At 45.7% G+C, this 14,634-nt stretch overlaps 1 protein-coding gene across 5 annotated transcripts in view; it reads right to left on the reverse strand.

The window, feature by feature from the left end:
- The window catches only part of ALPK2 (alpha kinase 2), a 175,970-nt gene that overhangs the window by 53,669 nt on the left and 107,667 nt on the right, over positions 1-14,634 (reverse strand). The window contains exons 13-14 of one of the 5 annotated variants that reach the window (XM_081263095.1): positions 11,334-11,380; positions 9,183-9,300 (exon numbers count right to left, since the gene is read on the reverse strand). The exons of 2 other annotated variants lie outside the window; for them this stretch is intronic. In XM_081263095.1, coding sequence (XP_081119221.1) covers positions 11,368-11,380 — 13 coding nt within the window. In that variant the 3' untranslated portion in view covers positions 9,183-9,300; positions 11,334-11,367. Of the gene's footprint in view, positions 1-8,426; positions 9,301-11,333; positions 11,381-11,866; positions 14,629-14,634 lie in introns of those variants that run through there. 2 more of the 5 variants (XM_081263093.1, XM_081263092.1) reach the window with 2 other exon arrangements.

Below are 14,634 nucleotides of genomic sequence, written 5' to 3' on the forward strand. Positions count from 1 at the left end.
TGAGTTTGAACAACCTTCCGGGATTCGGATGCAGGCTCAGATTTGAAACCTGGTTTACTGTGGTTCTCTTTAGTGTTTATTGAGAGTGACTGAGCCGATCAATCAACTAATTACTCCGCTTTGGAAGGGAAAAGTGTGCGGGTCCTCAGCGCTGGCTGCTAACTCCCCCGATCTAGAAAGGCCACGCCCCGGCCACGCCCCCTAAGACCCTGCGAGGGACCCAGACGTGAGCGTGCTAAAGCACACTAATGGGAGTTCATAACCCACTTGAATCAGACTGTGAAATATGATATATTAAGAACTATGTAATGTTTTGAACGACCAACAATAAAAATAAATAAATAAATAAATTTAAAAAAATAAAAATAAAGCACACTAACAACGCCAGATGCTGGTGCAAGGGTAGAGCACTGCAGTAAAAGGAGGTAAGGTGCTGTGCTTTGAATGGCTTGGAGAACTTTGTTCTTGAACATGTACAACAGAGGTAAAGGTGCGTACCAAGTGACAAGTGATTTAGATAAATGGATCTTTTTTCCCCTTGGTACCAGGGATTGAACTCAGGGGCGCAGGGTCTCACTAAGAGGTTTGCTAAGTTGTTGAGGCTGGTTTTGAATTTGCACTCCTCCTGCCTCAGCCTCCCGAGCCGCTAGTATTACTGGCCTGCTCGACCATCCCTAGAAAAATGGATCTTTCTTCCCGCAACCCCCAGCCCATGATTAAAAAAAAAAAAAATGGAGGTAGAGAGCCTTAGACAGCAGATACACAGTGTCCTCAGCAATGAAGTCTCCTTCTGGATGTCCATCTAATCTGCTCCTGGTGGCCACAATACACTCATCTCCCAAAAAGGAAACACTTAAAGGAAAACCAAAAAAGTAAACAAAAGGATGGCCCTGCCTAGCCCTATCCTCTTCCTCCGGAGGCCCCATCCAAACCCTCTGATTTGATATCACTGTACAGAACTGTGGTATCTGACTACTCTTAGCAGCAAGGGAGTCTGAGTTGTGGCTGAAGCTTAGGTCTTCAAAATCAAAGAGAAGTTCACCAGTGAGACCCCTGTTCACAGGCCCATCCTGGCCACCCTGCCCTCCTCCTGGGTGGGAAAAAAGCCCAGTGGTCTGCTTCACCCTTGGAATCTGAAAAGGAAAATAAGCTTGAGTATGGGCCTCTGCCCTGGAACATTTCACAAATATGTGCTTGGTTTTTTTCTCCCAGGATTCAGGGTGTGGTGTGCTTCTTTGGTGACTTGGCCAAAGATAAGCATTCAGAGATGTCCTTGGGTGTGTGATACTGGCCACTTATGCCACCATACCTCAGTAAAAGGCTGGTGGCAATTGGGATGGTACTCCTGTGTGCTTTGTCCATAGCCACATGCCACTCAAACATAAGCCAGCCCTCTACCTGGGCCAGTCCCCTGGTTGCTGCTGCACCATGTCCTATTACCAAAGTGAGGAAAAGTCAGCTCAAAACCCCAAATGCTCAAGTTCCCCCCAGACCACTTCAGTCCGAAACCCTGGGGTGTGACCTCACAGGAGTATTTTCTGAAGCACCCAGTATTCCAGTGCCCAGCCAAGATTGAAGAAGTCTGGCTTAATGGGCTGAGGAATCGAGTAGAGATCTAGAGAGAGCCCAGAGAAGGCATTTCTAGAAATATATAAATAAATAAATGGCAAAAACTAAGGGGATTTGTCCAGTATTCAAAGGAAAATGTCCTATTTGCCTTTTAAAAATTGTTCTCCAGGAAATACTGACCTAAGAATCAAAGATAATGCCCAGAGTCCCCAGATAGGAGGGCAAGTGGAACCTCAAAATTCTCACCCACTGGGAGGATCTTTCTAGGCAGGCAGCCCTCTGCTTCCCCCAGGATATTTAAAACAGGACTTGACAGCAGAGGCTTTTGCTCCATCAGGCTTTGGGGGCTCCCTCTGCTACATAAATGAGTGTATGGGGAATTTGGACTCTAGAAGGTGGGGCAGCCAAGACAGGGGACAGGAAGGCAGGGCTAAGTGGGATCATCTATATCTTCCTATGTGGGCAAGGGGCCCAGAGAATGCTTCTCCCTCATCTCAGTCCTGTCCCTGGGAAGCAGAGGGGGAGAAGATGATTTATGGGCCCAAGACCACATCTAATTTAATCCTCCGTCTGGGGCAGTGAGGGATTGGTTTGATTTATTGGTTTCCTGTAACACAGACATGGAGACAACAGTACAAGCTGTATTGATCTTCGAGACCATATCATGAGGCATAGAAGGACATATAAATACATAAACGGTGATAAAACAAGACCATCTCTGGGGAAGCCATGGCTGTACCAAGTGAACTAATTACTGAGGGACAAATTTTCTGATGTCTGTTGATTCTGAGAAATATCTGGGGCTACTTGCAAACATTTGGTTCCTACTCTTGAAATCCATCTGCCTGACCAGAACTGCCAGAGCTTTCCTACCACCAGCCACCCCATCTCCTCATTGCACCCTCAGTCAATGTAGGAACTGCCTCAAAAAAGAAGTTTCTAGATGCTGGAATGGATCCGTCTAGTTTGCTTTCCATGCTGTTCTTCTTCCCTCTGTCTCTGGGTGTCTTAGTTCACTCAGGCTGCTATAACAAAACATCCTGGACTAGGTGGCTTATAAACACAAGTCTATGGCTGGAAGTCCGAGATGGAGGCAGCAATGTCCTGATTTGTAGATGGTGTCTTCTCAATGTAAGCTCATGTGGTGGAAAATGCAAGGGGTCTCTCTGGAGCCTCTTTTAAGAGGCCCTAATCCCATGCACAAGGGCTCCACCCTTAGGTCCTAATCATCTCCCAAAGGCTCCACCTCCTAATACCATGATTGTGGGGGTTAGGAACTCAGCAAATGAACTTGGGTAAATTCAAACTTCAGTCCATGGCATTGGGTCACTCTAGCTCCCTTGACGTGCTTCTGAGCCCCCCCTGGAGATGGTGCCTTGCTGGCTCAGAAATGCCTCAGGTGGTAAGGGGCCCCAGTCTCTGCTCCTCCCTCTGATTGCCACGAGGCAAGCACCGCCATCTCCAGGTTCCAGCAGCTCAGCCCATGTCCACAGCTAAGGCCCCAGCACCCACGAAGCCCACATAAACAGGCCAAGATCCCTGGCCAGCCAGCAAAGGCTATCTGGAGCCAACCCTAGCCTACTCCTCCTTCCTTCCTATGGAACACCTCCTTGTGTCCTTGCTTCTGAGAATTCCTTCCTGAGGGATCGCCTGAGAATCTCCCCAAATGGGCCCCCTTTCTTTCTTCTCTCTGCTGGTCCATCACCTCTGCTGATGCTCTATTCAAAATTCATCACTTTCAGAAAGATGGAAGATGACAGAGGAACAGGAAGTGGGAAAGCCTACTGATCAGAGCGGCACCTGTCTGAAACCAGCAATTCCTGGGCCAGTTTTAGGCAACAAGAGACTTGATGCTTCAAAGTAAGTTTTTGAAAGACGGTGGCATAACAATCAAAACCTCAATTGCCAAGAACCCTGGGGTGGGCTGACAGAGGGCCTCTACAGGGTGGGCTGAGAACTTTTGAAAACTGAACCTTAAACAAAAATTATTACATAAACCATACATTGCATAATTTCTTCTCATTTTCTTAAATAACAACAATAGTGAAAAATACAGTTAATTTACAGTTGTAAATCATTTTTCAGTGATGTTTTATTGTACTGTTCTCTCCAGTGAATAGTAAAATGATTTATGAAACTCATTTCTCTATTATGAATGAAGTATAGATATTTCTACATGTAGGCTTCTCTGAAAAACACAAGGTCTGGGGGTTGTAGCTCAGTGGTAAAGCACTTGCCTTACATGCACGAGGCTGGGTTTGATTTAAAAATAAATCACTAAAATAAAGGTATCCTGTCCATTTATAACTAAAAAATATTCTTAAAACATTTTAAAAATACAAAGTTTTGTAGTTATAATAATGATTCATATTTATGGAATGCCACCCTAAGTCAGTTTTTTTCTGTACATGAATTAATTTTCACATTCCTACAAGATAGGTATCATGACATACCCATTTTTCAGATGGGGCAATTGGGATTCAAAGAGATTGTTACTCTCTAAACTCACGTAGCAGTTTAGTGTTAGAAGGGCCTGTAGCCTCATTGCTCAGGCTGCCCTCCTGCTTTAGGAAGGTTTTCGGTCTAATAATCTTGTGCCAAGGATCCAGGGAAGCTAGATTTTCATCACATTTTCCTAAGGGAGGAGGCCAAACTTCTCCATCTGAGAACACCAGCAAGGGTGGGGTAACATGCACAGATGGGTGAAAAAATGGATATCAAAGGGTCTTCTACATGCCGGGCATCTTCTAAATATTGAGATGCAGTAGTGAATAAAACAGGAAGAAAAAAAAAATCTTGCTTGCAGAGAAATGCCGTTGTGGTATGGAGGAGATAGACAATTCAAAAAAAAAAAAAAAAGTTTGTTATGTCCCATGGCGATGACAGGGCACAAAACAGAGAAGAGGAGCTGGGGGAGGGGCTTGCAATCTTAAATAGGATGATCAGGGAAGAACTGTCTGAGAAAGTGACCTATGAGCAGATACTTGAGAGGCACATTCCAGAAGATACAGAAAACGCACCCCCCCACACACAAGGCTGGGAAGCTCAAAAGACTGATGCTTTGGCGCTGAGCTTTGGCGCTGAGCAAAGCATCAGTGAGACGAAGTGGGAGGTATCTGGGAGATCGTGGAGGGTCCCATTGACCTGTGTGAGGAGCGTGGCTTTTGCTCTGAGGGAGACAGAAAGCCACTGGAGGCTCTAAGAACAAAAGCAGCCTCTTATTACTTGACTGCAAGATCGTGGTACGATTTTATTGGCAGAGAGCTCTTGGGACAGATTTTTCCGTGAGACCATTGAGGTCACTCTGCAGGAGGGCTGGACAGGGAGAAGGCAGCCTGGGTGTTGGCCCAGGTGCTGGCATGTGGGGCAGGTGTGCTACAGCAATGCAGAGAGGAGAGAGATTTCCCTAAAATTCTACAACAGGAACTTCAGGACCACCACGAGGCCAGGAAAGAGGGTCAATGAAGGGATTGGCAGACACCATCTCTACTTACTCCCACCTGCACCTGAGCCTGAACAGACTGGCTGGAAGTGCATGTAGAGGTGAAAGATGAGGATTGAATTGCCTCCCCCCGAGTACCTCAGAATACAACATTATTTGAAGAGATGCTCTTTTGCCAAGTTAGGCTGAGGTCATTAAGGTGGACCCTAATCCAATATGGCTGGGTTCCACATAGAATAGGAAATTGGGACACACGCAGGGAGGACATATGTGAGGACAAGTTAAGCTACCACTGGCCACAAGATTACCAGAAACCAGGAGACAGGCCTAGAGAAGAGCCCTCTCACACCTCTATCCAGGACTTCAGCCCCCAACTGAGACCATAAATTTCAGTTGCTAAGTCTCCTAAGAGTTGTGGCACTTTGTTCCTGCAGTAGAAACAGTCCTGGAGATGGCGCACAACAGCAAAACTACAAGCCACTACCTGCCATTCCATGCAGGTATCAACAGAGGGGAGATAATGGAATGGAGGGGGATGGAGGAGGGATCTCCCTAGCAGAGTTGCTTCTGATACTTCTGGGCCATGAAACAGAAAGCCAAAAGACTGCTGGGTGTGGTGGTGCACGCCTGTAATCCCAGTAGCTTGGGAGGCCAAGGCAGGAGTCGGTGAGTTCAAGGTCAGCCTCAGCAACTTAGCAAGGCCTTAAGCAACTCAGCAAGACCCTGTCTCTAAATAAAATATAAAAAAGGGCTGGAGATGTGGCTCAGAGTTAAGTGCCCCTAGGTTCAATACACAGTACCAAAAATAAAAATAAAAAGTTAAAACACTGGCTTTTCTTTTTTTTTTAAATATTTTTTTTAGTTGTTAATGAACCTTTATTCATTTATTTATATGTGGTGCTGAGAATTGAACCCAGTGTCTTACACATGCGAGGCAAGTACTCTACCACTGAGCCACAACCCCAGCCCCAAACACTGGCTTTTCTTGATGTGGAAAAAAAAGTCTCTGAGATGATTAATCTATCCAAGACTATTTGGGCCTCTCATGAAAAGCAAAATAAAAAAATTTGATCAATTGACACAATTAATTCCTATAAATATTTGCTTATCTCATCATAAAATTGAAGGCTGGGCCCACACAATCCTATGGATGAAATTGGCTTCTGTCTTGGTTTTCAGCTTTTAAAAATCACCTGAGAACAAGGAGACTCTCAGTGATTTCAGATCTGCCTGGATTTTGGCAAAGAGGTGGAAACTAGATCATGTACTGGGAGACAGAAAAGGGGTTTATGCCTCTTTAAAAAAAAATTTTTTTTAAACTCGTTAAGCCCAAGTGGCATCTGCAGATCTAAATGGCAGAGAAAGGCTGCCCTGTTCCATTTGGCACACATGGTCCAGCAGAGCAGAACGTACACAGAGAAAACAAGCGGGCACCGGGCTGGTGCAAGCCCCTCCCATCTGCCTCCAGTTGAACACAAGCCCAACACACACAAAGCAGGATGTATATTTAGAAAGGAGAGTGCTTGTAATTAGAAAATAATGGTTAGTTATTTTGGCATTCTTTTTAATACGACTCTGTTGAAACCCTTTGCTTTTATGAGGCTTGTCAGAAGCACGTCTGGGAAGGGCTGGGACAATGAGATACCATGAAATATTAATACAAGCCTGCCCTGCACACATCCAGTGCTAGACCTCTCCAGAACATGATGCCTACTGGCAAGAAGTCATCGTGTGCCTGCCATTCTAATTAGTGACAAACCTGCCATTGAAAACACAGGCCCATTTTCATGAATCTTTCATTCGTTTTTGTGATCTGCCCATCACAGAGCTGCGTTGTCGAGCCCATCAGGAAACTGAGACATGTACATATGTGACCACCCTGCAGGCATCAGAAGATACAAAATCCCCAGCTGGACTCACTGTGCCTTCCTAGCTCAGGGCTGGGGGCTGAGGAGGCATTGTATTTGGAGTCTTTCTAACGCTGCACACTTTTGGAGACCATTGGGAGAATCCACTGAAACCAGATGGGTTGCAAACTGAACCAAAACCACCACAGTCGGGGATGGACATTCAGGAGGCCCCAGAACCCCATCTTTAGTGTAGGAGAGCCCGTTCCATGCTCACCCTGTTCACTGTGTAAGGAAACAGAACTTTGTTTCAGGACATAAGGGCTTGGGTGGCAGACAGATGGTCACACAGCTACACAGGACCATCCCCAAGAGCTTTGGCTGAGACGAATCCCACTGCAGAAGAGCCCCTTCTGTCTCTGGGCCTCCAAATGTCTGTAAACAGATGAAATCAGATTATGGTCAACAATACAGGCACTTTGGGGAAAAAAAAAACAAAACCTATGCGTCTGTGAAGGGAGCAGGGACATCCAGATCCAGGAGAAGCACACCGTGCACTGACTGCAAATGCACAAAATCTGGGAGCAGAAAATCCTTTCCCCCCAACTGTCCTCCCCAAGTCAGGATTCAAATCCAGCTGGAGGAGGAGGGTGCCAGGGTGACTCTGCTCTTCATTTTATACCTTCCCATACTTTTAAAAGACACTTGTGCTGATTTTTTTTAAACATAGAACTACAAATTATACATATATAGATAGATGATAGGTAGATGATAGGCAGGTAGATAAATGGATGGATGGATGGATGGATAGATAGAGAACCAAAATGTGCTTTTTTTTAAGGAACTTTCTAGAACTCTACTGTTAAATGCATCCATATGATCTTTATGGGCATAGCAGGCAAAAGGTCACCTCATAGAAAGGCTGGAAATGGGTAAATTTTCTGAAAAATGAACTATAACTGACAAGTTGCAAACTGAACCAAATTCTTTTTTTTTTTTTTTGGTACCGGGGATTAAACTCAGGGGCACTCAACCATTGAGCCACATCCCCAGCCCTATTTTATATTTTATTTAGAGATAAGGTCTCACTGAGTTGCTAAGTGCCTCGCTTTTGCTGAAGCTGGCTTTGAACTTATGATCCTCCTGTCTCAGCCTTCCCAGACACTGGGATTACAAGCATGCACCACTGCGCTGACTCAAATTCCTCTTTAAACAAAAATATCAACTATGCTCTCTTTTTTATCAAAATCCCTAGCTTGAGGAAAGTATTTTAAAGCTAAAGAAGTCTTCTAGTAAAGGCCAACTGCCCCTGTAAGAGGACTGTACACATGTTCCCCTCCAGTTTTTGCTTTTTCCAGAATGTTATATAGGGATACATAGGGAAGGAGACCGCGTGCAGTTGGGGAGGGCAGGATCCCTGTGAGTCAGGCCAGGATCAGCACCTGCCTTCCCCTGCAACACGCTGTGGCTCAGTCCAGGGTTTAGGGAGACCACAGTTAAGGAGCCGAGTAGAAAGTGACAGAACCTAAATTGCAAGGTAAGAACAAGGGAAAACACAGACACGAATATTTTGTGCTCCAGCAAATCTATTCGGAAATGACTAAATGACTAAGTCCTGGGGGAATGTGAAATACGGCACAAATTCCAAAGAACAAGTGTCTAGGATGACATATGCAGCTTACGCTTTTTGTTTAAACATGAATTTGTCAAAACAGAAAATTGTCACTGGGGCTGTGTGAACAAGGGTGGGAAGTGCCCTTGTGTTCCAGAAGCCACCACCCACAGCAGCAGCAGCATCGTGGACACTGGTGCAGCAACTTGACATTCATGATTCTGTTCCCATCACAGCTAGATATGTCTGGAAACCCCGATTAGGGCAGGGACGGGAGGCACTGGGGCTAGGAACGGACCCTGCTCAGCACCAAGTCTTTGACAACAAAACCACGTGCAAATAGACAAAGAGGTACGTGACACCAAGTTGGTGCCAACGCTGTGTGTGCAGAGAGCGGACTGCCTTTGACACTGGCGATTGATGTAGTCTCTCCACGAGTCTGGTCACAAATCTGTCCCTAAATCACTTCAGCAGACGGCAGGTGACTGGTATAGAAGCATCTTGGGGCAGAGTCTGGTGGGAGTAAGGATGGCCACACACTCTGCAAGGAGTCTCCTGTGTGGGTGATTTTCACTCCCAAGCCCGTGTGCTGCTGGCTGGAGGCCTCCGCTACTGAGGGGTGCTAGGTTTTCTTATCTGCTGGGGTCCCGGGCTCTGGCTTCTTCACCGCTGTCTGAACTTTGCTTTTCCCGATGCTTGGCCTCTTGGGTTTCTGGGTGTTGTTTTGAAGGGATTTCAACCCCAGCATTTTGCAGTACTTGTTACACTGGTGTAGTGCTTTAAACTGATCAATGAAGGTCATGGAACAGTTGCCTTTAAATCCTTTGTACCTGTAAATTTGTGGGGAAAGGAAATGGATTTTAAAACAGGACACTTCACCAGTTTAGAAAGGAAATTTTGGACAAGTTCCCAGGTCCCCAAGTCTCCCTCTCCACCTGCAGATTCACAAGATCCATCGGGAAAGCTGGTTGAAAGCTTAGACCTCCAGGGCTCTTGACAGAATTTCTAAGGGTAGCAGAGTATCACTGCTTGTTTTGTAGCTGGAAAGTGACCATGCATGTCTCTCTGCCAGCCACCAGAAAATCCCTGTGTTCCACATGCACTGACTCCAGGAACACTCCCTTAGAGCAGAACATGGCTGAACCAGAGTGAATGTGCACACCAGCCATACACTCGCCCAAGACTGGCACCTTCCTGAAATGGTCTTCCCTCTCACCACAGATGAGCTCCCTGGAATGCCAAAGGAATTTGTACTTCATTGTGCATCACCCATAAATAAACACTTAGAAGAAATCTGTTCATACACCTGCATGGCCCATCTTGCATTCACTTGGCCCCTGTCCATTGATGCATTCTGCACACGGCCACCAGAGTGACCTCTACAACACGTGAGTCATGCCGTTCCCCTGCTTAGAACTCCACTTCTGTTAAGATGAAGTCAAAGCTCCAACCCTGCCTGCAGTGCCCCTGGCTGGCCACGTCTCCCCACCCCTGACCTCCTCTCAGTCTTGGAAGTAACCATGCTGGTATCTCCCAAGAGTCTCTGCCCAGACCATTCCCTCTGCAAGGGATGGCCCTGCTCCCTTCTCTTTCCTTCCTGTCTTCAGTCCTTCACTTATTCTGCTTCCTCTAGCAAGCCTTCCTGACCTCAAAACCAAGTCACATTCCCAGCTGCAGCATCTCCAAAGGGAGCACCCCCACCTCACAGCACGCTGACATGCACAATCTGACCTTGTCAGAAGAGGAGTTGCTTAATGTCTCTCCCTCCCCACACTGCAAACCCACGAGGGCAGAACAGAGGCCAGCACCCTCTCCTCCCTGGTATGCCCCCAACACCCGATCCAGGGAAACTCCACACACAGAGGATGGTCTAAAAACAAACTCCAGGGTGGCTGTTCAAAGAGTTTTTTCAATGTTCTCCTGCTGTCTTGTGTCTGGGCTATGTCCTTGAAAATACAAGCATATATGAAGAAGGGACAGTTACTTTCCTCCCCCAGCTTCTATACAGTACCTAGTCAAGCACTGTGCTAGAGGGGACAGGTACAACAGAGGACAAGCAAGCCACTGACCCCATGTCCCTTGTTGTCTAGGGAAGGAGACAGATGTCACATCATTATGGTGACATGCGATGCAGGTGAAGCACTTACTGCTGGCTTAGTAAGACATTAAGCTTCTCTGATCTGCTATCAGTTTTCTCATCTTTAAAATGGAAAAAAATAGTAACACCTAGCCCGTAGGGTTGTCGAGAGGATGAAGTGAGAGAATCCATACAAACCACCCAGCTCAACGGCTGCCTCAACAGGACCCCAAAGCTCAGGGAATGAACAAATGGGAGGGCATCAAATTAAAAGGCTTCTACACAGCAGAGGAAACAATTAAGAATGTGAAGAGGGAGCCTACAGAATGGGAGAAAAATCTTTGCTAGCTACTCTTCTGATAGGTAATTGATATCAAGAATATATAAAGAACTCAAAAAACTTAACACCAAAAAGGCAAATAAGCAATTAAATGGGAACTCAACAGGCACTTCTCAAAAGAAGACATCCAAATGGCCAACAGATATATGAAAAAATGTTCAACAATTAGGGAAATGAAAGTCAAACCTACACTGAGATTTCATCTCACTCCATTTAGAATGGCAGCCATCAAGAACACAGACAATAATAAATGCTGGAGAGGATGTAGAGAAAAAGGAACACCTTTACACTGTTGGTGGGATTGAAAATTAGTACAACCTCTGTGGAAATCAATAAAGAGACTTCTCCAAAGACTAAGAATGAAACCACCGTATGACCCATCTACACCACTCCTTGTATTTTATCCTGAAGAATAAAGTCATCAAACTATAGTGATATATACATACCCATGTTTCTAGCAGCACAATTCACAGAGCCAAACTATGGAACCAGCCTAGGTGATGGAACAGATAAAGAAATATGTATGCACAATGGAGTTTTATTCAGCCATATAGAAGAATGCAATTGTGTCACTTGCAGGAATATGGATGGAATTTGAGAGTATTATGTTAAGCTAAATAAGCCCAATGTTATTAATGAAAGTCATATGTTTTCTCTTCTATGTGGAAGCTAGAGAGAAAAAATAAAATTAAAAAAAGGTGGGGGAATCTTATGAGAGGAGGAGGGGGAGGGGAAGGGGGAGGAGGAAGAGGAGGAGGAGGGGGAGGAGGAGGAGGAGGAGGAGGAGGAGGAACAACCAAGGGAAGAGGAAAAGGGAGGGTGGGGGGAAATACTGAGGAACAATATTGACCCAAATTGTGTTGTTATATTGTGTGCATGTATAAATATGTAACCATAAATCCCACTATTACATATAATTATAATGCACAAAAAAACCCACCTAGCTAAGTACATGACACATAGAGAAGATTCAGTTGCTATTGGCCTTCTTATAATCATCACTATTATAAGCGGTGCGGCTGCTGGGATCTCCCTGTGAAGGGATGTTGAAGTTGAGACTGGAGAATGAGGGATTTTCAGAGGAAAGGAGAGAAACAGGGTGTGCCTGGCCATTGACAACATTTGTACAGGGCCATTGACATAATTTTCAGGGCCCAGGGCAAAATGAAAAGATGAATTTCCTGTTCAAAAATTATGAGAAATTCCAGGAGAAAAACAACAGAGCATTAATCCAAACGCAGAACCCTTCTGCATGGGGGGCCTCGTGCTAGCACATGGCTGGCAGAACCATAAGGCTAGCTCTGCTGGGGTGAGAGTTCAGGCCATTTCTAACTACCAGAACCAGACACAAATTGGTAAGAAGAAGTCTGCAACCCTGGCATGATGTAGATGCGATGGCTGGTGTGAAGAAGTCCGTGTCCGCACAGCTGGAATGAAGCGGGGTGGAACTGTGCTCCTCTCCTACCATCCAAGCTGCCCTTTAGGTGTGAAAGCTCTTTCCTTTCTAGAGCGACAGTTCCATCCTGACGTGCTTGCTATGAATCCTGCCTGCCCTCTCCTCCTCCCTGCTAGGGCGTGCTCTGCCCTGGGGAGCCCATAGTCCATTTCTTTCTGAAAAATGACGTGGCCTCTATAAGTCAAGTTCATTTGTTGGGGGAAAAAAAGTCAAACAAAGACAGGAGTTGAATCTAGCAGAGTAGGGAAAATTCTCCTGCTAAGCATGTCATTTTTACATCTCTATCTTTCTCTGTAAGAGATTCCCAGAAAAGGTCGAAATGCCAGCCCTTCTGCTCTTCCTGAGCACGCCCTGGGGACACATGAGGCCAGCTGAGCCTGCTTGTCAGACACCATGGTAGCCTCTTCCCTTCTGCAGAGGCCTAATTGCTTCTCACCAATTCCCAAACATCTCAGACAAGCTGGGAATGTTATGGACAGCGACAGCCTCCCGGTTCAAGCACATCAAAAATAAGTCCTGGTCATTCATGTCAGGACTGCTTGGGGCTTTAAAACCTTCAAACATCTCATCTCTGCAAAAAAGCAAAGCAACTACTTTATGCTGTGGCCTCCCAGAAAGGTCACGGCTTCCTCCTTAAGCACTGCCTTGTGACTAGGTGCTAATGCTGGGTAACAAGCGAGCCCTTATCTAATGGTTCCAGCTCTGGAATGGAAAGAGCAGAGTTTTCTCAGAGAAGCATGACTTCTGGGTAGCCCAGAGAAGCACAGATCTCTTCCAGGAATCCAGCTCCTTCCTTTTACTCTGCTTAAACTTTTGCCTTAGATCTTCAGAGAATGCTAATAGTAGACAGCAGAGATTCAACTCAGGGTTGACTGTAGATGACTATATATGGGTACAGTAAGGCCCAAGGGCCAAGGCAGCCCTTCCCTCTCCCAGCATCTAATTCACTGTGAGTCCCAGATGGAGTATAATCTCTCTGGAGCCCTCTGGGCTCCATGCGACAAAAAAGAATTCCTCCAATCTTGTCCCTGCATCTTCCTAGATTTCCATGGAATTAGTGGTGCCTCCACAGACCATGACCTTTCCCAGGACATTGTGTTATATGCCCAGGACTCCTGTCCAGGGCAGGATTTTTCTATTAATATTCAAGACACAAATGAATGGATCCCAGCTTCATTCTCAGATACTTAGTTTTGCCCAGGGTGGGTTTTTATATCCATTTCAGTACATTTCTTTCTTTCTCTACAGTAGTCTGTTTTCTGTTGCTATAACAAAAACCTGAGGCTGGATACTTTATAAAGAAAAGTGATTGATTTGGTTGATGATTCTGGTGGCCAGAGGATTCATACATGGCATTGGCATCCTGATAAGGATCTCCTGGCTGCATTATATTATAATATAGGGAAGTTGAAGGAGAAATGGTTGGGTTTTGAAGGGGCCAAGTATGTGGGGTGGCCTTCCTATATAACAACCCACTATCATGAGAACTAACTTATTCCATGAGACCAGCATTAATAGGGCCATGCGTCCACAACCTAATCACCTTCCCTAGGCCCTGTCTCTTAAGGATCCCACCTTCTCAACACCACCACACTAGAGACCACTTTTCAAAAAGGTGAAACTTTGGGGGACACACTCAAACTACATCCAAGCCAGTGTATTCCCCTTGTAATGTTGGACCTTCCATTTGGCCTCTCGGGTAACAGCAAACTTCTGTCTCACAGATTTTGTGGATTTGTTTGTTTGGGGTTTTGGTGTTTGCTTCCCAGCATCCACAGAATTAAGACTCTTTCTCGTTCACTTCATCTCTGCCTCAGCCAAGAAGTTGGGCCTCTGTTTTGACCTATTGTTCTCTCAAAGCAGCAGCCATTGCCATGCTTGCCTGGGAGAAAAACAGAGTGAGGTTCTAATGTTTCTAGGCCAGTTAACCCCAGATTTATTCAAAGTTCAAGTTCGGCAAGCTCTCATCTACCCAAGCAATGGGAAACACAGTCCTCCTGCCTGGGGCCCACTTTGCACGCCACGCATGCCATCTGCTGCCCTCGGGATTGGAGGTGACCACAAATCTGGACATTCATGACAGCTCTGTTACAAGGCCATCACTGCAGAAATGCACACTATTTTTCTTGCTGGATAGATTACGGGGTTGAATGGCATCCCCCAAAGTCACATATTTCCCAGAAGCTCGGAGTGTGCTCTTATCTAGAAATAATGTTGCAGATGTCATTACTTCATATGAAGTCATCCTAGAATGGGCAGGGCCCTTAATCCAGTAAGACTGGCATCTGTAC

Source organism: Spermophilus citellus (genome assembly GCF_964194105.1).
Source record: "Spermophilus citellus genome assembly, chromosome: 12".
Lineage (NCBI taxonomy): Eukaryota > Metazoa > Chordata > Mammalia > Rodentia > Sciuridae > Spermophilus > Spermophilus citellus.